The following is a 27,139-nucleotide window of genomic DNA, read 5'->3' as shown; positions in this document are numbered from 1 at the left end:
GCTCCACAAAAGCCGCGGCCCTTGCAGAGCAAGGGGAACTACTACTTCAACACTATTTAGCGTGCACCACCGCTAACTAGCTAGCCGTTTCACATCCGTTACATCTACACCCCAAATAATAATTAAAACAAAGCAGATAGCAGAGAACATGTCTTCTTTTGCCCTGACTTCTTGGACAGGCATCAGGGCTGCGGGCCAGAAGGTTGTGGGTACACAGACCACCGTTGACAAGAGTAGGGGTGGAAAGAGCCCCTTTATTGTAAAAGCATTGCAGTGGTCTAAGGTACTGCATCACAGTGTTGCGGCTTAACTACAGCCTGGGGTTCGATCCGGCCGTGACCGGGAGTCCCACAGGGCAGAGCACAATTGGCCCAGCGTCAGGAAGGTTTGGCCATGGGGCTTTACTTGGTTCATCGAGCTCTAGCGACTCCTTGTGGCGGGCCGGGCGCCTGCAGGCTGACTTCGGTCGTCAGCTGAACAGTGTTTCCTCCGACACATTGGTGCAGCTGCTTAAGCAAATGGGTGTTAAGAAGCACGGTTTGGCGGGTAATGTATCGAAGGATGCATGGCTTGACCTTCACCTCTCCCAAGCCCGTTGGGGAGTTGCAGCGATGAGTCAAGATCGTAATCACAAAATTGGGTACAAAAAAATGCCATACACCCTCAATTCAAGCCTTGGTTTTAACTTAACAGCCCTTCACTGACATGGAGGTAGGCTATTTAAAGAGTACATGGTGGGTGGAGGAATCATGATTTTTTTACCTTTATTTAACTAGGCAAGTCAGTTAAAGAACAAATGATTTTGTTCAATGACAGCCTAGAAACAGTGGGTTAACTGCCTTGTTCAGGGGCAGAACAACAGATTTTTACCTTGTCAGCTTGGGGATTTGATCTTGCAACCTTTCAGTTACAAGTCCAACACTCTAACCACTAGGCTACCTGCCACCCTGTTGACCAACAAATCTATGGATATCAACTCAAATCAAATCAAATTTTATTTGTCACATACACATGGTTAGCAGATGTTAATGCGAGTGTAGCGAAATGTTTGTGCTTCTAGTTCTGACAATGCAGTAATAACCAACGAGTAATCTAACCTAATAATTCCACAACTACTACCTTATACACACAAGTGTAAAGGGATAAATAATATGTACATAAAGATATATGAATGAGTGATGGTACAGAACGGCATAGGCAAGATGCAGTAGATGGTATAGAGTACAGTATATACATATGAGATGAGTAATGTAGGGTATATAAACATAAAGTGGCATAATTTAAAGTGGCTAGTGATACATGTATTACATAAAGATGGCAAGATGCAGTAGATGATATAGAGTACAGTATATACATATACATATGAGATGAGTAATGTAGGGTATATAAACATAAAGTGGCATAGTTTAACGTGGCTAGTTATACATGTATTACATAAAGATGGCAAGATGCAGTAGATGATATAGAGTACAGTATATACATATACATATGAGATGATTAATGTAGGGTATGTAAACATTATATTAAGTAGCATTGTTTAAAGTGGCTAGTGATGTTTTTTTTACATCAATTCCCATTATTAAAGTGGCTGGAGTTGAGTCAGTATGTTGGCAGCAGCCACTCAATGTTATTGGTGGCTGTTTAACAGTCTGATGGCCTTGAGATAGAAGCTGTTTTTCAGTCTCTCGGTCCCTGCTTTGATGCACCTGTACTGACCTCGCCTTCTGGATGATAGAGGGGTGAACATGCAGTGGCTCGAGTGGTTGTTGTCCTTGAGGATCTTTATGGCCTTCCTGTGACATCGGGTGGTGTAGGTGTCCTGGAGGGCAGGTAGTTTGCCCCCGGTGATGCGTTGTGCAAACCTCACTACCCTCTGGAGAGCCTTACGGTTGTGGGCGGAGCAGTTGCCGTACCAGGCGGTGAGACAGCCCGACAGGATGCTCTCGATTGTGCATCTGTAGAAGTTTGTGGGTGCTTTTGGTGACAAGCCAAATTTCTTCAGCCTCCTGAGGTTGAAGAGGCGCTGCTGCGCTTTCTTCACAACTCTGTCTGTGTGGGTGGACCAATTCAGTTTGTCCGTGATGTGTACGCCGAGGAACTTTTGTCTGTCAAACAGGTAGGCTTACCTAATTTCTTAAATAGAAAGAAATAGGCTCCAACACAAAGACCTCTTGTTGTTAGTAAAGTCTAATTAAATGAGGATGGTTGAAATTAATTATGCATACTCAAATGTGTCTACTTTCAGCACCATGAGCTGTCCATTTCGGATTGATTGTGCCGAGGCTGCTGCTTCAAGTTTCAGCACAACAATGTAAGTTACTCGATTCTGGCTTATTGTGAGGTCAATAACTCGGATAAACACATCACGGGCAATAAATATTTAGTTTTTAATCAATTAAATTATAGTAGTAGCAAGCTATCAAAGTTGACCTCTGGTCCTCCTCACCTTTGCGTTCTCCACAAACTGAACAGAACATAGACTATAGGCTAGTCAGTGCAAAATATTTTTTGGACTAGGCCTAATCCAAAATTATTTTCCTCCAGTTAACCATTCTGTACATTTTGATCGGTCTCTTAGCATCTTTTATCCAGCAGCATACCACCCTGCATCCCAATGTTGGCTTTCCTCCAAAGCTAAGCAGGAGTGGTCATGGTTGATCCCTGGATGGGAGACCAGATGCTGCTGGAAGTGGTGTTGGAGGGCCAGTAGGAGGCACTCTTTCTTCTGGTCTAAAAAACTATATCCCAAGGGCAATGATTGGGGATGTTGTTCTGTGTAGGGTGCAGTCTTTTGGGTGGGACGTTAAACAGCTGTCCTGACTCTCTGTAGTCACTAAAGATTCCATGGCACTTATTGTGAGAGTAGAGGTGTTAACCCCGGTGTCCTGGCTAAATTCCCAATCTAGCCCTCATACCATCATGGACACATAATCATCCCTGGTTTCCAATGGGTTCATTCATCCCTGTAACTCTTCCCCAGGTTGTTGCTGTAAATGAGAATGTGTTTTCAGTCAACTTACCTCATTAAATAAATAGTTGTCATACATGTGTTAGAACTGCATACTAATACTTTGAGAGGACCTTCACCGAGATATACCTGATGTTTCTTCATTGGAGATCTGCACTTTCTACATGCCACTCAAAATACCCCAAAGCTATAAGGAGAGTCAGAGAATACCGAAGCTACTGCTTCTTTAAAAAAGTTCATAAAAAGAGGCGGGGGATGTGTGCAGAGAAAGTGAGGCGGTACCATCATGAATATTAATCAAGTGATTTGTTCCTTAGAGACAGAGCGCAGCTGGATGTCGCTGATTTGAATGAACTAGAGGACACCTCGCATCATAACAACGCATATAAAATCTAAAATAGTATCTTAATAAGCACTACACGCTATTGAGTCGCGGGATGCATAACAACATTATAGTTGTATAAGAGACAGTTCAGAACAGAGCAGCCTAAAAGAGCTGCTGTCATCGGTTCTTAACATTTGAAACTATTTACCTTTTATTGCTTTTTTGAAAATATATTTTATCATAGAGTTTAATTATAGCAATTGCACTTATGGACACCATTCTGGACAATTTCGCCCCGGATAAACTTTTCCCCAGTGCCAACCTGTTGGACCTTGAGGATTTGAATGAAGGGGATTTTCTCAACAATGTGGTATGTGCAGATGTTCATTTTTCTATTATACATATTATCAACACTTAGCTTTACGCACACAGTGATTGACAAACTGTAATGCAGCATAAATCGTGATTCGCTTTGATTCTCCGGATGTTTGATATATTATTCGGCTGTATGCCTATAGCCTATGCGATTAATGCTTCAGTGTCAGCAGTGTTCCTCTGTCTCGATTGTGATAGACGTGTTAATTACTCTGTAATAACCTGATTTATGCAGGAATTAAGCTGATAGTCTACACTGCAAATATCCAATGCACGTCAGAGAAAGGTGTTGGGTTCGTCACATGCGTGTCTGAAACGATTACGAAAGATAAACAGCCGGCATGTAAGCTACTGCTGTTTAATTTACCCAGCTGTGCATTTCAGAAAATTCTCTTTCACAATCGTGCCGGATCTAAAGTGGGCGTGTTAGGTGGAGTTGATCCTGCTCATGCATCCGGCTTCAGTGCATTTGTAAAGACTGTTGTGACAGATGTGAAAACTATCACACTTTTATGATGGCCCTCGATAAATGACTCTGATCCAATTGAAGAGGATATTCCTCATGTATTAGTTAAGTTAAATATTCAGCACATCACACACAGGGATCAAGAGTAAATGTCACTGGAAAATGACAAACTGTACCAAGACTAAACAACCCCACCACAAAGAGATGGAGTACATAATTGTTAGTAGGTGGTGGAAAATTGGACCAGCCAATGGGCTATTGGAGAAATGGTGAGCAATCTGGAAAGGATCCCATTAGGCTTTGTATGTTCCATGATGACTCATTCTTCTGAGGAGAAAGTGGTGGTGGTTTGTATCTTTAACTACTCCCCGATGGGTCAATGTTTCATCTAAATCGAACACCCATAGGACATACAGAGGTTTAACTGGGGATGCTTCACACATATGAATGGGAAACCATGTGACATAATGGCATTCACACTGAATCTGCACATCAGCTCAACTAGTCTTGCACGTGGGACAAGGATGATTGTGTTCTCAATGGGGATTTGATAGACTTATAATAGACTCAGATGTCCCTCCACATTCTCCCAGCTGTGAGGGTATGTATCAAGCCTGGCCCCTGGCCCTCAATGGCTTGATTGTGGCTGGGAGCTTTCTAGGGGACAGAGACAGGGAGGAGAGGACCAGTCTGTCTTTAGTGTGAATAAGATCAGATTCTAGCAACTGACTGCCCTCTCAGTGCTGTGTGAGAGTGAATGAGGGCCTGTGTGTGTGTGTGCAGGGTGCACCCCTCACCTGTCTGCCGCTGCTTCCCCCTGCACAGCCCTCTGTTGAAGCCCCTCTGTAGGCAGAAGCGTTGAGGCTGGCCCTCTTCAGTGAAAGAACCCTTTGACGTCTTTAAAAAAATTACAACAAAATTACACACTGACAGCAATGGGGGGAAGGGTGGGGAGAGGCAGGTAATAGGCAGTGTTTGTTTTACCAGCTATTATGGGGGTTTAAATATAGGTGGGTCATTTAAGGATTTCTACTGTTTAGGTTTCTGTGTGCTATTTTTTATTTATTTTTATAGCTTGGAGTTAGAATTTCATGGCTGCCTTGGGGTTTTCGGATGCTGCCTTTGATGACCCTCTTGCCAAGCACTTAAACACCCTACATTTTAGGTAATTGCATGGGTGGGTAAATCAGATAAGCTGCAGGCTATTGTGTAGCTTATAAGATCAGAAAGTGTGGCCACATTACCTAGGATACCTATGGTGTGGAGATTAGCATATTCTTATGATACGACTTTCAGAAATGTGTCAGAGGGTGTTCATTCCTTTTGCATGGATTACAGACTGTAATGAGTTTGCAGGTTGTCTTCATATTTGGCTGGTCTAGTCAATCCCACTTTACTTGAATGATAAGAGCAATTCCTATCGGATTAAAGGTCAGTAGCATATTGTAGTTGACGACAGAAGTGAAATATTCTCTTGGGTGGATGCGTAGAATAGAACTGCACCCGCAAGTGTCGTATTGCAAGTGTGTGTCTGTGTGGAAGAGGGGTGATCCCAGCCGGCAGGTGACTGGCCAACACACCTGCGTCCCACACAAGCCAGCGGCTAGTTCTGCTCACAGACGATGGAGCGTGACTGGGCATGCCAAAGAACTCCAGCAAGTCGGGGCCTTGCAGTCGAGACACACTAATGTAGAGTGGGGGTGGAAAGGAGTTTTTGGCAGAGGGAGGGGGTAATGGGATCGGCTAGCTGCATTCCTTCCCAATAGGTTCCTACAGGGACTCATTGCTCGGAGCTTCCTACTGCTGTGTTTGGAGCCACTCCAAAATGGATGGCTATGACAAAGTGATGTAATATTTTGAAAATTCATGCATGCCTGCAAAAGAAGCCAGACAGAAAACCAGTCTACCAAAAAGGGCATGCCATTGGCTCTTAGTTCTTCACAATCACTTCTACTTTCTGCTACATGTGTTCTCTGCTGAGGAGCATAAACCCCGACTACAAACTTCCACTTTCAAGTGGTCAATAAAGTGATTCTACCTCTATAGCTTGATTCGGTGTGAGGTGAGGTAGACTTGAAAATGGCTGTCTAGCAATGATCACAACCAACTTGACGGAGCTTGAACAAAATATATGAGAATAACGGGCAAATATTGTACAATCCAGGTTTGCAAAGCTCATAGCGACTTACTCAGAAAGACGGACAGTTGTAATCGCTGCCAAAGATTATTATAACATGTATTGACTCAAGGGGTTGAATACTTATCCAATCAAAATATATTCATATTTTATTTTCCATGATTTGTTTTGTTTGTTTTGTTTCTTCCACTTTGACATGGCAGTGACATTGCAGAGACATTGCAGAGACATTGCAGTGACATTGCAGAGACATTGCAGAGACATTGCAGAGACATTGCAGAGACATTGCAGAGACATTGCGTAGATCGTTGGCAAAAAAAAAGACAATTAAATCCATTTAAATCCCACTTTGAAAAGGTCAAGGGGTGTGAATACTTTCTGAAGACACTGTACTGCATATACGGATCTGTCATGGAAGGCTCAATAAAGAGAAACGTGACAAACTACGACGCTAAGATGTCATGAGAAAGATTACGCATTCGAGGTGCTATTATCAGTCCTTCAACTTCGTCTGTGAGGTGAATATCAAAGGCGTGGTGATACCTTTCAGTCAGGTGCGGAGCGCACACCATAGGAAGAAGCTCTAACCTGTGGTAGTTGCAGGCTATGATCAATTTAGAAAGCATACAGTGTCAAACCAGTCAGTGTTTTATCTTTGGTGATGTTGCGTGTCTCTTATATTGTCCTCACTGAATTGTTAAAAATGCAAGTCATACTTTTTTTAAAAAAGAGATCCCCTTGTCTAATTTCTCTTAGAAGAAAAAAATGTGGATTTTAGAAGATCTTAAGAACTAGAAATGATGTGTTCTCTATCAATATACATTTGAAATAGATTGCATGATGGAGCCACAATGGAGCCTCCAGCTATATTATAGGCCTTTCCCGAGATAGTATATTGATTTAGAGATCTGAGTAATAGAGCTTCCACAAATTTTGAACTGGACCAAGTTCTGGTGAGCCTATTGTCTATTTTCAGGGCAGTTCTCATGTACTTTATTTTATTTCTACATGAGTACTTCCTTCACCCATTTCCTTCTCATCACATCCTTGAAGGTATCACTTTGTTTATCATCTTGTAATAAGAGGATAATGCCCATTGTAGTTGAAGTACCCACCCATCCTCCAAGCTTACAAAGAGTCTGTTGCAGGTTATTTTCACAGTGGTTGAAATTTTAGGTCACCTTTTGAACGTTAGCCTTGTGGTTTTCGACTAGCCTATATGGTACTAAATGAAACTGTGAGTTTGCGTATCGAGTACCCAGAGACAAGTAGGAATGTCTATTTAATCTTATTTTATTTTGTATAAAAGGCTGGTGGGCAGTTTTCTCAGTCTGTAAATCAGTCCTCTGTTGTAGTCTCTGGCAACCAGCTCTGTAAATGAAACGGCAGAACAGAAGAAACCAGACTTAATCTGGAACACATTGTTAGGATGGAGCTCTCAGGGATAGATTTCAGGGAGAGGCTTGCAGGAGACATAGCAGGGACAGTTCTAGGCAAGTCTTTCTGTCATAATCACCTACACATCTCTATTGGAGCAGTAGGACTGGCTGTACACGTCAGACAAATACCTGTCTGAAAATCCACATTCCATATTAGTAACCAAACAAAGTCAATTAGCTATCTGGCTAATTATCTGTTTATGACTTATGATTGGAAGGATAAGACTAAACAGGGTTGTTATCACATTTGAATGGCTGTCATGCTGATATGAATTGGATTCAAATATAACAGTTGGATTCCTGTTCCCTGACCCATTTCGACCACAGTTCATTCATACCTTGCCTCGCTGGTTCTCTGAAACCGAGTCAACATTGTGGACTGGTGTTAACGTTTGCTGGAACAAGGCTGTAGATTCTTTCAAAGCGTCCAATGGTCATTTTGATTATTTAAGAAGATAGTACTTGAAGTTCACACTTTAGTCAATTAAATGCGCTAAGGTCATTTATTAGGTACAGGAAGTGCAACAGGCAGTGAGAAATTGTATTGAGAAGTGATTAAAGTGACTTTAGTTTTGTAGTCCACTTGTAGTCCCCCCCCACTCAACAATAATATTTTCTGGGCTTCCTCTAATCTATCACAGACTCTAAATGGATCCAAACAGTCCCTTAAAGGTCAGGAAACCAGTCAGAGTGACACACAGAAGCCTGTCTCCAGTGGTTGTGGTTTTCAAACCCCTCTGCTTGCTAAAGAAAGCATCTGCACTGGAATTAAGAAACCAGGCCTTTCCACTCAGGAAAAGTGGGGGATGGGAGCTCATGGGTCTACTCTATACTTTAGGGTGCTCACCCGCTGCTCATGCAGAGGGAAATTCAGGCCATGGGACTGCTGACTGCTGCCTCAACCTCAACAGTAGATGAATAAATGAAATGTTGGACTCATTGAGGAGCATCAGTCAGTGAGTGTCAAGTCTGGTTGATTTGAGAGCTTTGGGAATACCAGTGATCACATGCATAGTGCAGTAGGTCAATTGTGTGGATTACGCATATGTCATTTTGTTGGACATCAGTGTAATGCTGATGTAAACGGAAGCGCTACTTCCAAATGTCTTCCTCAAAACAGCAGGTGGAAGATGAGAATCAGGGGATGTAGAGTGCCCACTTTGAGCATTACGCATAACAATTCTAAATGGTAACGCATTAGATGCATATCAGGCTCATCTTGTAGCACCTGGTCTAATTTGGGTGCCAGCGGCAATGTGACAAGCGGCGACGTGTGACCTGGCCCTTAAAGTTGCAGATGGGCACATTTGGATGCAGCAGTCTCAAGTCCTAATGTTTGCACGCAACTTAAGAGGTTTTCAATGGGAGGTCAGATTAGGTCAAGCTGTCAAAACATTATGGATCACAGCTGATTGGAACGCACATGCTTTTCGCTTGGAATTTCCCTCCTCTCTTGTACTGATGTAGCGTGGGTCCTCTAGATAGTCTTCCTGCATGTCAAACTTAACAGAGTCCAGATCGTGACAGTCATATCTTATCTTGTCTGCTGATTTTCAGTTTTTAACTTCACCCTTAAGCACAATTTCCCAAGTAATAATTTGTTCTTAAAATAACAAACTGTACTAACTGCTGCTTCTATTCTATATCTTCTCACAGCAACAAGGGTAAATCTCCACAGAACAGCCACATTTGAACTGCACAACAGTCATTCCTGCAGATCTGAGAGTCTAGCAGCTTTCTTGGCTTGGGTCCCAGGCCCAAACTTTTATTGGCCGATTTATTTTTCCTTTTACAAACACACATTTTCTCCTGCTGCTGAGCTGCTCCACGCGAACCTTGCACTCCAGTTTTCCTTCTGCAAGTGCCTGGCTAATTTGCATGCTTCACTCTGATTGGTCGCAGAGCTGACAGTTGTTGTGTCACCAGAAGGAATGCGAGAAGCACATTGGTATTACTATGCGCTGCATGACTTCAAGTGCAGCGTTTACCATGTCTACTGCTGAGACATTTATTTATGCTTTCTTTTCACCAAATGTGATACTGTGTGCCAGGAGAGAGTGCAGTACTTAATATGATTATGCCTCGCTAGAAATACTAGCACCACGTCAATGACAAGAGGGTAGGCTTAGAGGGCTTATTTATTGTGTGGTAGAATGTCGAGAATATTGCTGATAGATATGGTAACATTCCACCCCTTCTGAACAAGCCAAACAAAACACATTCCTTGTTTCCAATCACAGTGGGTACAATACTCCCAAGAATTCTGTACATTTATCCCTGTGCCCGTGGTTTCAAAAAATATACTATTTGGTTTCCAAATCCATAACTGCAGTGGGCGCTAACATATTTGGCATCTATTATCATAGTTGGCTTTTAAAGGGCAAAGCGTTTAGACGGGCTGCAAGGTATCTGCACAGACAATGCTCCGGAGCCTTATTGCTGAAGCATCGATGTAGAGTAGGGAGTCGAGTTGCTCTGGAGCATTTTAACCTCTTCGGTTCCCCATAGCGTAGTGGTCTATCTTTCTCTCTCTCAGCCGCAGAGAGTTTTAATGAGAGGGCTTCCAGAAAGAGTACCACCCAGCAGCCCTTCCCCCTCTATGGGGCTTCCTGTCTGTCCAGACCTGTACCAGCTGCCCCAGCTGGAGAAATGGGCCGGCGAGGGCTGAGGGAACATCTGGGGCAGCATAAAGGGTCTTTTCCCCACCCCAGACAGGGAAGATGTGTTTCCCTCAAGGTGTGTTTCTCTTCCCATCCCATTCTGAGAGACCTCTGTAATTATTGTCTGCCATCATGACCACTAAAATGACAGACGAGAGAAGAACTTGAGTGCCAAAACTATAATGAATTCTCATTACCTGTTCCCTGTTCAAAAAGCAAGCTTTCTCTGTCTCATTCTAAGCTGAGAATCAAAATATTCCCTCAATCATTTTGCATGCAAGTACCGTCCTGGTATGACTTGGTGTACTTCAAAGCCTGCTGGCTGGTGCTCTAGCCACAACATACGTAGCAATCTAGAGACATTTTCAGATGAGGGGCAACTCCCAAAGAAACTGTGATCTTTTAGTCTTTCCTGCTTACATTTCTAGTGGGTTCATGTGCAAACAATCATCATAGTTAAAACATAAAAAAAAAAGTCATGTTACTTTTACTCCATCCCAAATTCGACCCAAATTCAGTAATTGGGTCTCTTTAAAAGACAATTTAAGTGCCATGAGGGGGAAAAGACCCCTCTGTCTGCCTCTGAAATTCCACATCTTGGTCTATGGGGTGCAGAGCAGAAGGCCATATGTGAAACTTTTGAGGGCTTGCATCAGCAACGGTTGCATCATCATCACCATCACAGACTGAACCAGAGTACCAGGAACCTCTAGCACGGGGGCATGCGAGGGAGTTGTATTGTGTTGACTTTATTAAATAGTTTTCCATTTGTTTGTTTTTAAAACGGCTTGTTCGTTTTCAAAGGAGCTAACTACCCATACCAAATTTTTCTAATTTGGTCAATTCTGGAAGTGTTCCAACCCGACTGAGGCTACAGCTTGCTGCCTTCAAAAACCAACCACTTATCTGTGTAATATACACATTGTGATTTGTGTTTGTCTTTTCCAACCACCATAATGTCCACATTTATTCTTGGCTTGACAGTGAAACATAGAAACACCAAGGTCAGTCTGGATTATCTTGGGCACATCCGCTGCTCACGGGGCACAACAGGAACCTCCTGCTGTAGATGAAAGGGTCTGGGTGGGACTGTTTATTCTGTTGCGCACTCGGCCATAGTGGTTAGTGTGCCTGCTGACGGCAATGGTGCTGCACTGGTAAATAAGCCGGATCATCTAGTATTGCCAGTGTGCCTTTCTTTAAGCATACACTGCTCTCGAACCCACATCAGCTCTATTTAATGGTGTTTGATATCTGGTTAAGTTTTGTGTACATAGATAATGTAGGAGCAAACTAAGGTTGTGAGTGAGTGAGCCTTCCATACACTCCCTTGCACTTTATCCAAATCCTTATCATGAGAACATGACAAGTAGAGTGAATGTGTCGTACTGATTGGAATTGATTCACCTCCACTAGCAAGATCATCTCATCTGTTTAGGCCTAAATATATTTCAGCAAATGCAGATATTTTGTCTGTATGATGATACAGCCTTCCGTGGGGACACACAGTTTGGCCAGGGCTTGATCTGTGTTGGTTTTCCTGCCACCGAATTCACAATGTTGAGGCGTGTGAGAGGGCCTAGCACATGGTGAACGAGGGATGTCTTTGGTGCTGTGGGCAGTGTACATTGCGTTCTGTTTGACAGCTGTTCAGCTCTCAGGCCTGGGTTACAGGTTCACACCTCAGACACTCCCCTGTACAGCAAACAAACTGCCCCACAGGTCGCTGTACTGTGAATAGTTGCACGTGTCTCATACTTGTAAGGATATACAACTCGCAAACAACTTTGGGAAGGGATGGAGTGATGGTGCCTCTGGAATTCTATTCTCTGTGATTCATGTCAACCTACCTTCAAAGGCATACCCAGAAGCAAGAGATTATGTGCAATTGATGTCATTAGAGATGTAGATATGTTCAAATGACACAAATCTCCACAAGTGTTCTTATTTGCAGGGTGATTCAACATGTCTCGACATGTCTGTGATCAGGATGTCCTTCATTGCAAATCACGAAGCCCTTCAGGCTCTGGGTTGACTAATACAGTCGTTCTATTGACCCCACAGTGCTGCTACCATCTTTGTTTTTTAGTTTTTTATTATTTCTGAGTTGTAAGTAAAAAAAAAATGTTTTTTTTAATCAGATAATGGGCCTGAAATAATCTACGTTCTTCACATTACGTTTACTTTTGGACAAATTCATTTTGTTACAGCTCTAGCTATTATAAACTCCATTGATTGTATTTCCCCTCTGCATATCATCATGGGTGAAATAAAATCTTGAGAGCATAGCTGTTACACATCTGGGAAAACGAACGGAGCATGTTGGGCTGTTTTTTATTACAGCTAGTCATGTTGGTCATTGTGAATGACATGCAATTAGTGGTATGTGTTGTTGGGATTCATTAGGCATAGCTGGTTTGAGAGGAGGTGGAGTGTAGAGGAAGTAAATGTGAACTGGTCTGTAATGTGGAATACAGGGGTGATCTGGAACACTACAGCCGGAGGACCAGACTGTGTCCCTGGGGATTTTAATAGAGCTGTTCTGATTCTTGCACACCAGCAATGACTCACTGTCTGCTAGCTAAACTAAAGTAGTGGAAAAAACTGAACCATGCACTGGTGGCCTAATAGATAGAACCCAAGGACTCCATGTGTGAAATTGTATGACTCATACTTCCAAGAGCAGGTCCACATATTGTATATTTTGGTATGGGATTCGATGACATTATTTTCTGATTAAAGGCGGTCTGATGTGAGGAATGTTTTGTTGGTGATTTTGTTTTGCAGCACTTCTCGGAGCAGATGGAGGACTTCTCCAACGAGCTGTTCAGCAGCTTCTTTGATGACCACCTCCTGGCCGACAGGAACCCACTGTTGGACATGGAGATGGACCCACCCAACCCTGACATCCAGCAAGAACACAGCTACTCCTTGAGCGGAGACTCGGCCCCCCAGAGCCCCTCCATGTCCATCAAAATAGACGAGGAAGCAGGTATGAAAAGCATTCTTTTTGTTTCTTCTTCTTTGATCCTGTTCATCATAGGTTATCTTCTTCCCAGAACCCCCCACTCACACACACCTTATTATGCTGAAGCTAATTGGCAATTTATTGATGCTTTGACCAAAGTAAACAAGAAACGATACATCTACAGCACAATGCTTTGACTAAATATGAATTCGGGACAAAAAGAAGAGCTCCACCAACAGGGCTGCTAGGGGTACAAGGTCTTTAGTTTGATAGTAGTGTAAGTCCTACGTCACTAGAATAGCTGTATCAGATCTGTATCCGCGCTCTCCGCTCCTGCCCTATCTCCCGACGCTCCCGTGCCGCACAGAGAACCCATCCAAGGAGCCAAGCTCACATAGTACACTCCCAGCCAAGCCCTGCCCACCCTGGAGGAATCAGGGAAGCAAGTCAGGGGATTCCAGGCAGTCAGCCAATACACACACACACACACACACACACACACACACACACACACACACACACACACACACACACACACACACACACACACACACACACACACACACACACACACACACACACACACACACACACACACACACACACCATGTGGCTTCTGCAGCCCTTGCAATGACTCCAAGCTGCAAATGTTTCTCCTTTATTTCTCTTGTGCTTGGGGCCAGGGAAAGAAGAGCCATAAATAAAAAATAAAAAAAGGGAATCTACTGGTGGTGGGGGGGTGGGGGGGGGGGCAACTACCGTGGCTCTCCGAGGGAGTTGCGTCACACAGAGTTTTACTTAGGGCTTAGGGTAGACTGAAATCATAACATTGGACTAAACAGTGTGTTAAAAACCACAGTCTCACACATGGAACGTTAAATCACTGCCCCCCCCAAAAAAAATTATACAGGAATCCCCAGTAAGATTGATGGAACAATGGATGGAATCTAATGAAATGGATTCATATGGGATCATGGCCACACACATTCGTTCCACTGAATGTCAACATGAAAGTGTGCATGTAGATGCACAGCACTTCCATAGCAGTCAAGTTCCCAAACTGTCGACAGAGCACTGCTGCCAATGCAGATTTGATTCCCCATCCCCTTTGCCCAAAACACTGTAAAAAGCCCATTGTTAAAGAGGTTGACTGTTAAAAGGGTGTGTCTAGCTTCTTTACTGCTCTCTGCCTAGGTGTAATGTGTGGAGATCAAACTGCCATCCCCTCTCATAGCCTGGCTAATGAGCTCCCAGGCCCTGCCCCAATCCACTCAGATGCTGAGTGAGGGGAGTCCGACTAACTGTACTGACCTGCCTATAAACTTCAAAGGCAATCCTGATGCTTCCTCAGGGCCACGACACATGGCCTCATGGGTATGGGCAGGCTGTAGCCATGACATCCTCTGAGATGTGAGCTACTGAATGTAATGTCATGTCTAGATACTCTACATACAATTACCTGGATGTTCTGTTGGTTTGCATTAATTATTTGTGATGACATGCCAGTTACCGTTAGTGTTGTCCTTGGTCACATTCATTTAGTGCATCCTGCTGCTTCACTGATGGAATCTTCCCATAGAAAAGGGAAGGCCTCATCATAACATTGCAAGCCATGACATGTTGATGTAGAATCCCAGGGAAAGCTGTTACTACTGTAAAATAAGTATTTTTGTTGTCATTGAATAAGAAATATTTCCCTCATCTTACACTCCATTATATATTGTGTTTGGCATAGTAAAAATGTAATCTATTCCTTGTGGACAATTTAGGATGTTGCCCAAGGTTGCCAATACAGTAGACTTTGCTGAGTGGATTGAAGATTTTGACGCCACTTTGGGTTTCCCCCGTGGGGTAAAGTCTGTGGACATAAAACCCCAGTGGGGGAGGGATTTACACCCTCCCCGTAATCAGTCTCCCACTGCTCCCTTTCCCCTCCTCGCCATGGGATTCTCGCCCACACCCCAACCTGTCTTCTGTTAAGGAGCACAACATGAAAGCCTGCCTACAAACTTTTTTATAAGCCTCTGTAATGTTTTATCGATCCAATCGGGGTGCCAGCAAACAAATGAGGGAAAAAACGGGCTGCTAACGAGGACCCCTGGTTGTGAGTGCTTTTACTCCTGACTTTGAAACTACAGGACGGTCCCTCTTCAGGAGAGGGCTTTGTACTCACTGGCCTCTCACTGTTTGCCATCTTCACAGAGGTTATTAACGGAGGAGGAAACTCATTTCGGAGGCAGAGAGTCCTCTAAGTTTAACGCTATTGACGTTCACAATCGTCTGCTTCGCGTTAGCCCTGGATCACGAAGAGGAGCCAGTCTGTAGATGTGCGTCACACCTGCTGCTTTAATGTACACTGATCTGTCAACCAATCTTGCTCACCTCTAGTAGTATCCCAAGATGTCACTTTGAAATACACCGAGGGGCCTCTTGGTTTGCTTCTTGGCCCCTGGCGGTCTTCATGTAGAGTACTGTATGTTACAGAATGACTAGTTATGTAATGATATCCGTTGAGACATACAACAAATTCGTTGACCAAGTCTTCTTTTTCTTCTCCCCAGAGTTTGAAGGAATGTGGTCTTTCAGCCAGGACCTGACGGCCATCCTGGTAAAGCAGGAGCCTGATCAACGGGCAGAGCCTTCCTCTACAGTCCCCTCCATGGGGAACTCATGCTTCCAGCCTCTCAACCTCGCCCCACCACCTCACAGGAGCTCATCGGGGGATATAGTAAGAAACTGCAGCCATAGAAACTATCACCTAGAACCTATCCTAATCTGTTACTAGGGAAAGCGTTTTTCCTGCTTGTCAAAAGCTATGGAAGACTAAGCCTCTTTATAAGCCATATGGATCTCTCCTGGCTTTCTCCTCTTCGACTAAAACGTGAGCTGTTTGAAGGACAGCTACAAATGTGGAATTTGGAGTCTGGTGTCTTGCTGGAACAGCAGCCTAAAATCTCATTTTTGACACGGAATGTAGTTCAAAATGTGATCATTAAAAGGGAAAAGAAACCGATGTTGTAAGTGGAGGAAATAAACCATTCACACAGTGCACCCCTACAGGACCAGCACTGTGACTCATGCATCCTTGTCCATGGGAGTAATTCATGGCTTGTGTGGCTGAGGTGGGGCTTAGCAGTCAGATGTGAACCCCAGCACAGCTATTACCAGTTATCACTGGTTACCAGGCCTGTAGCCCAGCACACATTACTACAGTACCGTTTCTTTTGGTAAATTAGTGGTAAATTTCGTTTGAACATCTTCAAATTCATAGGATATTTAAAGTTATGTGAATATTTTTTAGGATTAGGACATGGTAATCCGATTAGGTCCAGCTGTAAGAATGGCCTCCAAATGGTGAGTGTCCTGGCTACATGGTCCCAAGTTGGATCTCTTCCAAGAACCATTGGTGGAGATGGATTCCCTCTCTTCGGGTTACATAAATAGTTTGTAACAGTCTTCAGCTGTGTTTACTGTCACTTGGAATGTCTCTTGTCCTATACAAATACCCAGCTGTTTTTTGAATACCATTGCTCTTACTCTAGTGCTCCAAAGAGTTGAACCTCAACCCCACACCTGCAATCAAAGATGAACCCAGAGAGGTCAACCAGTTCCTCAACATTCCTTCAGGTGAGAATAAATTACAGTAAGCAAGATTACATTGACTTTCAAACATCCTTAAGGGCTTATGGATCCAGCTGTTCTAAGAAAGGTTTGATTTTGAAGTGACTGTTCGTTAAAAATGATTTAGATGCCTCAGTTTCTTTTGAGACCTTTTACACGCTCAAAGACCCACCTCGCATCCTAAAGGTCATGTGCAGGTGTCACAGGCGTTTACCTCCAGTCGATTCCTGCCATAGTGCCCTTCTACGAGTGTGTTATTTATTTCGGGGGGGGGGGGGGTAGAAGAACCTGCCATGAAGAGTGTGTCACGGTGACCCACTACAGTGTATTCCCGATGACACACCACCTGTGACCACTATTTCAGACAGTGGTCTGCGTGTTCTTTCTCCTGCATGCTCCTAATCGTTAAAGCGATTGTGAAAATGGCTAGGCTATGGTGGATAGGGATAGCAATTACTGCGAGTAAGTGTGACACATATTGTAAAGTGTTCCTTTTTTTGTGTATAACATGTTATTTTCCTAATAGGTATTTCACTATGAAACACTATTAGTGATGGCTCATTTCAGATATGAAGTGTTTCCAATTATAGCCTGCTTGCTTTTCCTTTTTCGCCTACACATACGAAACGAGACTGCCTCTGTTCATTCATGTAGTATTTTTCGGATCTAATTGCTAATGAAGGTAGACAGAAAAAGCCCACTGAGACGCAAGTCCGCAAGTATATTATTAGAGCAGTGGTGCTGGTGATTGAGTGCACTTTTTTGGGGGTGTTGATCTAACCAGCTAAGTAAGATTCTGTTCCCATCTCCTTTTCTATCCCTTCCTTAAGAGTGGCAATATTTTTTGTTCTCTACACTAATGCCTTTAAAAAAAAAAGCCCATATACTATCTGACATTCTCATTTTCAATATTTCTTTCTGGAGCACCAGATTGCCCAATCTGGTGGGGAAGGTCTGCCCTCAGCTACAGCGGGATTCAACTGGAGTAGAAACTAGAACTGACCAGATACACCTGTAGAGACGCAGCTGGACCTGTTCAGTCACCAGCCTGCAGATTAAAGTGGCTTGGTTAAAGAGACACTTTTACTGGTTCAGGGGTTGCAGAGACGGCCTTTATGGTGCAGAGGAATACCTCGATATAAGACTGAACCCCATCTGGTGGACCATAAATCTTATATTCAATAACCACAAGCCAGCAGCAGCACATGTCCAGTCTAGCCCTGCCTCCCTCCGCAGAGCGCAGCCTGAACAATAACGTCTGCGTTCTGCCTTTAACAAACGCCCATTTTCTCCTATTCTTCACCTCCGTTTCCAGTAACAACAGAATAAAACCTGGGCCCTGTGTACTCTGGACTCACACCAAACTAAATCCATGGGTCATACCGGCATGGGTCTGGCCTGGTGTTTGGGAACTGTGTTGGGGTAAATTCTGCCTGGCACAGATATCTTAAGAAATCACAGTCCTCACTCCATCCCTGTCTGAGCTCAGTTCAGATACTTACACAGAGGCTACTGCTGACAAGTGGATGGGAGGATGGGATCAAGCAATGCGAATAAGAGCAGCACTGGCTGCCTTACTTACTGGAATGAAGCTGTCTCTGTTTGAACTGACTCTGTCCAGGAAGTAATTTGCCATTTTAATTACGGATCTCTTTGCAAAACGGACCGTTTTACGAGGTCTGGATTTGCACCGCTCCTTTCCACTGTTTAAGTTGAATTAACTGTTTTCAGCTCGATCCCACACGACAGATGAAGTCAGACTTTTGTCCCCTAACCATACAGTGACTGTATGTCATCATGAGTTGTTGATGGACAAAGGCTTTGAGCATATGGGTCATATTGAAAGTGATGCATTTCATAACCATTGGTACCCTATTTCTTCTGCCCCCCCCCTCAACAGATGATCAGCTGCAGCTCCCCCCCACCCCTCCCAGCAGCCATGGCAGTGACAGTGATGGATCCCAGAGCCCCCGCTCCATACCCCCTTCCAGCCCAGCCCGCCTACAGGCCCGCTCCTCCGCTGCCATATCCTCCTCACCCCTCCTTACCGCCCCACACGTAAGTGCTGAGGCCGTCCCACTCGCCACTCGCCAAGACTGATCTGTGGTATGCCTTTCCTGATGACTTTGGGCTGTGCTTTGGATGGTTCCCTATCAGTGAAGGTTCCCCAGCATAGCTCCAAGCCCTTCCTGTCAGTAGAGTCAGAGCCACCCACGATGACCTGGGCTGCAGACAAACCCACCTGCTGGACATATTAGGAGTTCATATCCACATCCTCACACTGACCCTGACCACCCCTGACCACCACCCTAGTCTCTTCATTAGGAGCTGCCCTGGTGTACAGATATAATACACACAGTACCACAGATTCCCCAACTCATAACCAATTCATAAAATGTGTCCTTATTTCTCCACAGAAGCTACAGGGCACTTCAGGGCCACTGATGCTGACAGAGGAGGAGAAACGCACCCTGATTGCTGAAGGTTACCCCGTACCCAACAAGCTGCCCCTCACCAAGACTGAGGAGAAGGCACTAAAGAGGGTGCGCAGGAAAATCAAAAATAAGGTACTCACCCTTACATCCTGGAAAGTGAAATGTTGATTCAGTCAAAAAGAACTGTATGATTTGCTTCCAGAAAATGTGTAAACCAATTTTTAACCGCAAAACTTATTTTATACCTGTAATCTCAAAAGTAGTGTTTCCACAGGCAATATTCATATTTTAATATCCTCCATTTTATCATATGAGCTGTTATTGATTTTGGGATCCCTCTCTCACCCTTCTGTCTAGATATCTGCCCAGGAGAGTCGCAGGAAGAAGAAGGAGTACGTGGAGTGCCTGGAGAAAAAGTAAAAGCAGGACACTTTCCCCTTTCCTGTCTGCCAACTTTTTTTCCTCCTCTCTCATCGTCATTCCTGTTCTCCACTTCTTTCATTTTGCCACTCCTTCATTGTTTGATTGTTCCTTAGCTAATGCCAATGGCGTTTGTCCATTAAAGCATGCGGTCACACAGGGCCATCTGAGTCACACACAATAACTTAATCCACTCCAACAAAGGCCACTGTTCCTTACCAGGAAAATCACTGACTTTCCATCCATGGTCATTGTTTTTTAGTTAATATGTTTGCACCTCTGTAATGTACTTAGGTCTGAGGTTACTATAGGATTACCACTATGCCTCCTAGGACCACAGACTGTGTTGTGTTAGCATCCAAAATTCAAGCACTTTCTTTCAATAGCCCATGTTGTCTGTGATTATCAAGATTGTGTATTTCAAATGGTCAGACAGTCGGTCAAACAGCCTAATTCTCCAGCACAGCAAGCATTTGTCTCACTCTTCTATTTTGTTCTATGTGCAGATTGAATGTATGGATGTGACCTTTTGTGTCTCACAGGGTGGAGAACTACACGTCTGAGAACAGTGACCTGTGGAAGAAGGTGGAGACACTGGAGAGTGCCAACAGGTAAGCCATGACTTTGAGTGACATACTTTATGTGTGTGAGTGTGTGCATGTATGAGCACGCTCTGAGTGATGCTAGACACATCCCCGAACCAGCAGTTTCAGTCAAGGCTTGAATAACCTTTTCTATTCATGATACCTGTGTGTGATTTGACTGCTACTCAGCAGTGACTACGACATTCTTCATTAGGCGGGGGGGACACTTTCACAGTGTTGACCATTGTGTAAATTCAAGTTATTGGACTCAATAAAATACATCACAGACGACACAGACTCTAAAGGCATCACAGCCTGTGCCAGCCTCTAATTTACAATAGGCATTTAGAGTGGCTTGGATCAAAGTAACAGCGTGACAATATACCTCTCCCTAATTACAGCACCAAGGGAAACATCTCAAAAAGTGCACACTTTTTAATTTATAATAATTTCAGGCCCGAGAAGGAAACCACAGGCCTCCTACAAAGACAGATCCCTCTGACTCAGCTCCTAGCAGGCAGTCCAAAGGGAACACACAGGAGCCAGCTAGAAAACAACGTGTGGGGCGGATATCCCAACAGCATATGCCTTGCCCTTGGCTTGTAAAGAGGGGACAAAATGGGCTAATCTGTCAATGAAAGATGGTAGACCAACAAGCAATCTTTTGTCCTAATGTACTCAAGTTCATTTTTTGTTGTTGTCTCGCACACAGTTAGCTGGATACTAAGTGCTTGCTGTACTTTAAATTCTAACGTCTGGAAAGGTTTGGTTCATGAGGAGGGTCCAAGTTAGCTCTTGAAAAGTTGAAGGAGTCATAGAGTCACTCATGCAGATGTTTCCCAGTCAAGGTCTACTAGTGTTTATTTTTATTTTTAATTTACACAGTCTATTTTAGTCCCTTGGGAGCAATAAGGTTTATAGATAACAACTGTACAAGCACTGACCAACCATGATTCAATTCAAACGTGATGACGCAATGGACATTCCTCATATGGGACGTTAATGTTCTGTTTCCAGAGTTTCCATGAGAATTATCCTGTTAGGATTTGACCCCCCCCAAAAATTGTAATCACCTTCATATCGAAATGGACCATTGCATGAAGCTCTTCTTTTATGAGAATATACTGTATTTTCAATCTCTAGTATTAACAGCATGCTATTTGTTATTGTGTTATCTGGGGTATCCCAAAGGACCAATATCAAGTTAGTATAGCTGTTTGTATGTTTTTTAACTTTAGTTCAGTGTTATAGTCACATATTGTGGTTATGGCAAATCGTTTCATGGTGTTTGGTTTATGTGAAAGCTAGCATTGGAGACGTCTTTTCTACCAATAGTGGAAAACATGCTCCCTCTCGTGGTGAAAATATGAAAGCTCGCCTGGTTTCATTTCTTATTGCAGCCTGACCCAACACTCATGCCTGTCTACAATGCAGTAATTAATGTCGAGAGAGAGAGAGAGAGCGAGCGAGCGAGAGCGAGAGAGAGAGAGAGAGAGAGAGAGAGAGAGAGAGAGAGAGAGAGAGAGAGAGAGAGAGAGAGAGAGAGACACACCAAGTGGGCGTCTGCATTGCTTGTGGTTTTCAATAGCTTTCTATTTGGGCAAGGCTTGCATTTTGTGGGGAGAGGGAGGGACTGTGGGAGCATGGTTCACACACTAGAATTACAGACGTCTTATATAATTTCCAGCTCTGTTTCCTCAATGTGTTATCCTCACATGATCTTTTTTTTCCTCCCTCAGAGGTGAACTTCAATGTCCTGGATGCTCAGAAGATTATTATGACAATTATGATTCCGTGTTAGTTGACTGCGTCCTCGCTCTACAGTCACAAATATAGCCAGATGGAGAGGGATTATTTTTTGGGGGGGACTTAACAAATCATTTCTGGGAAGTGTCAATGTCAGTCATCTGTGCGTGTTTGCGTGTGTACTATATTGCGAGGCTTGCCTTGTGTTACCCAACAGCTGGAGCTCAACTGGATGATTGTCATGACTGACAGTCATTAAAGAGTCTTCTGGAGAACGTTTTAAGTTCACAGGAGGATCGGGATTGTAGATTCCGCAAGAGAATACAGCTGTATTATCCGTCAATCTGAAACATGTATTCTCTACCTCCTTTCTCCAGAACTCTACTCCAGCAGCTCCAGAAACTCCAGGCCCTGGTGACAGGAAAAGTGCCCCAATCCTGCAAGATGGCCTCCACGCAAACAGGAACATGTCTTATGGTACTTTGCATATGATTTATTCTCATACACACATGCCCCACCATTATCGCTCTCTTAAACAATGCTAAAATCCCATACACATTGTCTGTGCTCTTCACTGACCTAAGATATTGTGCGTTTAATGTTCCGTGGACCTAATAGTCATGCCAGTCAAAAATGTAAAATTACTGCTTTGTTTGTGAAAAGACTCACTGCAATGGACAGGGACACTGGCTTGTGGCCTGGCCTACTCTTCTATAACACACTGAGGCAACCCCATGAACTCAAACTGGCAAAAGCCTTCTCAGCTGGAGAACAGAACCTCACTAGCACACTGTGCTCATGTTGACCGTGTGCTGTTTGTTGATGGTTTCTGGTTCCCTCCCGCCAGGTGGTGGCGCTGTGCTTTTTCCTGGTGCTGGGCTCCATTGTGCCTTGTCTGCCTGAGCTCTCCTCCCTGTCCCATACTGTGAAGTCCTCCTCGCCCCTCCCCTCGGCTGACGTCTACACAGCCAGCCAGGGTATGTCCCCCTACCCTTCACCTGTTACCTAGAACAAGGTTTCAGGACGGAGCCACCCGTGGGTGCATGTTTCGTTTTTTTTGCCCTAGCACTACACAGCTGATTAGAATAATCAAGGCTTGATGATGAGTTGGTTATTTGAATCAGCTGTTTAGTGCTAGGGGGAAGAAAAACAAACCTGCACCCATGGCTGACCCAGGACCAAACCCAAACCATCTACAGCATGAGGAACACAAAGTCTTTAGTTGGTTGTCCCATACATATCCCATATTTTCGGGGCATATGTTGCTTGCCCATCAGCATTTCCGGACATAATGTGAAAAGGACCATTGTGTAGTTGAATAACACACCAATGTGGCATTACATCTGATCTTGTAGTGTTTCAAAAGCAACAGACTCAGGCGAGTATGTTAGCTGAAATCACAATATCCTTCTGTTATAATATTCAGCTTGATGACCACAAAATGGAAATCATACATGGACCTACTCGCTACTCAGAATTGGTTGGGGAGTGCTGGGTTGCCTTAGAAACCTGAAGTCAGCATGACACAGGAAGCGGTTATGAGTTGTTCTCCCTGGAGAAGTCACATGACCGTCGCACACCTGCTGAATAAAGATGGTCGCCCTGCTCACACCATTCCATTCTTCAAAAGAAACCAACTTTTTTTTTTACTGTTAGTTTACATTTTCTTACAATAACGGAATGGTTCTATGTTCCTTTGCAGTGTTTGGAGGATCCAGGCAGTGATTAACATCCTCTATTTGTCTCTGTCTGTGTCTGTTTAGTCCGCTCCCGCAGCCTACTCTTCTACGACGAGAACTCCTCGTTGGAGGACGGTCACGGGGGCTTCCTGAAGATGGAGGGGGACGGCTCGGAGGGGGCGCCCCTCGACTACAACGAGGACCGGTCGGCACGTGACAGCCACGGGGGCGAACACGAGAACACCAAGTACCTCAACAAGGCTCACTCCGACCCGGTGGACTACAACAGGACCGGCGCCCAGTTCCTCCAAGAAGAGCCGCAGTACCACAAAATGTAAGCTGAGGCCAGACAAGTAGGGCTGTAGACTCTGTCTCCATCTGTGTTAATGAGAGGATTCTCACAAATTGCTCTTCAGAACCAGGGACTCATTATTTTATCAGTGCTCCTTGTAATTACTTAAACATCAACAAGAATAATTTATTTGAATGAGATTGTTAGGTTACCAGAGTTTGCCCAGTAGCGTATGTTGTGATACTGACAGACTCTTTCTCCCCTCCACAGAGAGCCAAACCCCGAAGGAGGAGCGGAGTACTTTTAACCTTTTGGGGCAGAGCTGCCAAAAACACACAGCTCTCCAGACTCCTTACCCATGTGGATGTGTAGTGACACTACGGCGCCCCCTAGTGTGCCATCCCCAACCCACCTCTCCCTGCACTCCCTGACCTCCTGCAGTAGCTCCCTGGCCTTCCTGTTCCATCTCATTCCCTGAAGTTCCAACCGGTAGAGAGGATGAAGAGGGTATGTGAAGAAGATAGAAATTATGGGCAACTGCAAACAAAGCTCCACAGAAACTTTTCATCTTTGACTGCTGTGCTTGACTGGAGGCAGAAGCAGGGAGTGAGAGGGGCTTTTTGAAACCTCTGTGTGCAATGTGTGTCTGCCTGCACTTTCAAGTGGGTGAGTGTGGTTGCAGTGCTTCTGTGCAGAGGAAGTGCTCCTCAGATTCCACCACACTGTTGCTTTTTCAAGGACTGCTAAAAATATTTAGAACACAGGAGGTTGTCCTGTTATAGAAATTCCCTCTCCTAATTCACAATTGGTAATGCAATTATTTTAATACATACATTTCAAAGATTGTCCTCCCATTACCTTTCGCTTAAAATGCGCTCTAGTGCCTAGAATTATACATCTTTCAATGGCATTTATTTGACATTTGACCACATTTTGTCCCATAATGTTTAAGCTTGTATATGCATTGCACTTTTTTGTCTTCAGGTTGACCTTGCAAGCTAATGGGCATAAGTGCCTTCAAACTCTTTCAGTTTTGTATTCTCACACCATCCACATGGGGTTGTTCATTTTGATTATTTTACTCTTTATGCAATCTAAATCATATGTAATATATACGTATTATTGGCATCAAAAAATGAGCATATTTATTTTATGCAAAAAAATATAGTGAACTTTTCTTTTTACGAATATCAATTATGAGGTCATGTTTACATGATCTTGTTGTCTTAACTGTTACACAGTTTGTCTGTTTTTGTATTTATTTCTGTATCAAGAAAGTTTTGTATATATTGAAAAAACGTGAACAGGGACAATCAGTGTAAATACATACCAAGGGTGTACAATACTCCCTCACTGGAGCAAAGCCTTCTCTAGTCCAAGAGACTCTGAAAAACTGCTCATATTTACAAAAATCTTAGTCAGGGGAATACATTTCCTCCACAATTTAAAAAAATTAATTAATATCATAATTATGTTAAAAAGTCCATTCAGGCCTAATGTCTTTGTGAATGTGAAAATAGAGTATATTTTAAATTGAATATCAAACTTCAGAATCCTCTGGGGGGGGGGGGGGGGGGGGGGGATGCATCACTATTTACAGTAGTGCCCCAAAAAACAGTTCACTCGAAAGAACACTATTCTGTTGATAATGCTTCTAAAAAAAAACATTTGTCACTTCAGCAGCAGAATAATACAAAAAGCTTTTCATGCAGAGTTATTGTTGTGAGAAACCTTGTTACATTGAATAGAAGATATTCTGGTGTTCCCTCCTCTTCCTGCTGTGTTGTTTGAGGGCGAGAGAGAGAGAGGGAGGGAGAGATTGTGTAAGGACTGCGTGGGGCGGCCCCACTGACGCTCAGTGAGATTGCGTAATGCTAGGTAGGAGGGTGCGAGTAGACAGCCCAGGCTCTGTGGAGGAGGCATGGAGGATCTGGGTCAGCCAGTGGCCTTGGAGTCTTAGCTTAAAGTCCAGTCTGTTGCTTTTCATAGATTCCACTTGCTTATTCACAACTGTAGCTTGCCTGTGAATAATCAGGGGAGGCCAGACTCACAATCCTGCCATATGAGTAATATGTATTTTACTCTAGCATGTCATTAGATTTGCATTATTCATTTTCTGTCAAATGGTTTGTAAAGTCACTACCCTATTAATCAGGTTCAGATTCATACAATTTATAAATTGGTTTTGATTCCCAGCTGTCACCTGTCACATATCTTAGTGCACATTACCTGACCAATGTAGAGTTGGTTAACTGACTACACTGATAATGTGTGTATATTGGAAATGTAGATTGCTTCCTGTCAAGATACTGTTTGTCTATGTTTGTCTTTTTGTTTTATTAATAGATGTGTAACTAAGGTTCAACCAGATGCTCCGGAAGCTGACCAGCCCTCACCCACTTGCCTTCAATTAAACACACCTTTTACTGATCAAATGGTTGCTTAGTTGTCCCAACCCACCCCAGCCCCCTCTACCCTACCTGCCCCGCCATCTTTAAGGTTGTCTCAAAGCTGTACTTGGTATAAATTACTGCGACTCTATATTCAATGTGCTGATCTTGAACAGGCTCTCTGGCGACTGTGTCAACACTAAACCCCACGTGATCATGCATAACACAGTACATCAAGTCAGACTGAGTTATCTGGTTGAACCAGGGTCAATCTTTTGTAATTCATCCCCTAAATGTGTGGTAAAAAAACCTGCTTCAAAACCTGTGTGAGGGGTTTTACAAGGCTATTATAATTCAAAGTGAAATGATGCAAATCTTACCAAACATTCCATGTGTTTGTTGGCATTCATAATGTGTGCCCTTTTGTACATAAGACAAAGTGAATGCTTTTGCTGTAAATAGGGGGTGTATTTTTGTATTTGAAATTTATTTTGGTATTCACCTGGCGCCTTTGGGAAGGAACTGGCCAGTTGCTGACCTTTCACACTGTGGCTGTACAAGTAAAATGCATGTATTTCTGGGCAAGCCACAGGAGCCTCTCTGTATTGCCATTCTGTATCAGTCTCTTTAACAG

The 27,139-nt window shown here is 43.7% G+C and overlaps 1 protein-coding gene across 1 annotated transcript; it reads left to right on the top strand.

Annotated features, from left to right (window-relative positions):
- Nucleotides 1–3,322: 3,322 nt before the first annotated feature.
- Nucleotides 3,323–25,679, top strand: LOC109895029 (cyclic AMP-responsive element-binding protein 3-like protein 1). Its single transcript, XM_020488683.2, has 12 exons — nucleotides 3,323–3,663; nucleotides 13,158–13,362; nucleotides 15,900–16,066; nucleotides 16,881–16,965; nucleotides 18,860–19,017; nucleotides 19,377–19,526; nucleotides 19,752–19,810; nucleotides 20,357–20,425; nucleotides 22,522–22,621; nucleotides 22,992–23,121; nucleotides 23,908–24,157; nucleotides 24,386–25,679. The coding sequence occupies exons 1-12, from the start codon at nucleotides 3,562–3,564 to the stop codon at nucleotides 24,420–24,422; spliced, it is 1,512 nt and encodes a 503-aa protein (XP_020344272.1). The 5' UTR covers nucleotides 3,323–3,561; the 3' UTR covers nucleotides 24,423–25,679.
- The last annotated feature ends 1,460 nt before the right edge of the window (nucleotides 25,680–27,139 follow it).

The sequence above is a fragment of the Oncorhynchus kisutch genome, linkage group LG8 (genome assembly GCF_002021735.2).
Source record: "Oncorhynchus kisutch isolate 150728-3 linkage group LG8, Okis_V2, whole genome shotgun sequence".
Classification (NCBI taxonomy): Eukaryota; Metazoa; Chordata; class Actinopteri; order Salmoniformes; family Salmonidae; genus Oncorhynchus; species Oncorhynchus kisutch.
The sequence above is the reverse complement of the archived record's forward strand: the minus strand, read 5'-3'. Positions and strand labels throughout refer to the sequence as shown.

What these genes read in the sequence shown, in the direction of transcription:
- LOC109895029 (XM_020488683.2), top strand. Translation starts at nt 3,562, where the DNA reads ATGGACACCATTCTGGACAATTTCGCCCCGGATAAACTTTTCCCCAGT. An exon ending in GGGATTTTCTCAACAATGTG is followed by an intron (nt 3,664 to 13,157) that starts GTATGTGCAGAT and finishes TTTGTTTTGCAG; the next exon opens with CACTTCTCGGAGCAGATGGA. An exon ending in CAAAATAGACGAGGAAGCAG is followed by an intron (nt 13,363 to 15,899) that starts GTATGAAAAGCA and finishes TCTTCTCCCCAG; the next exon opens with AGTTTGAAGGAATGTGGTCT.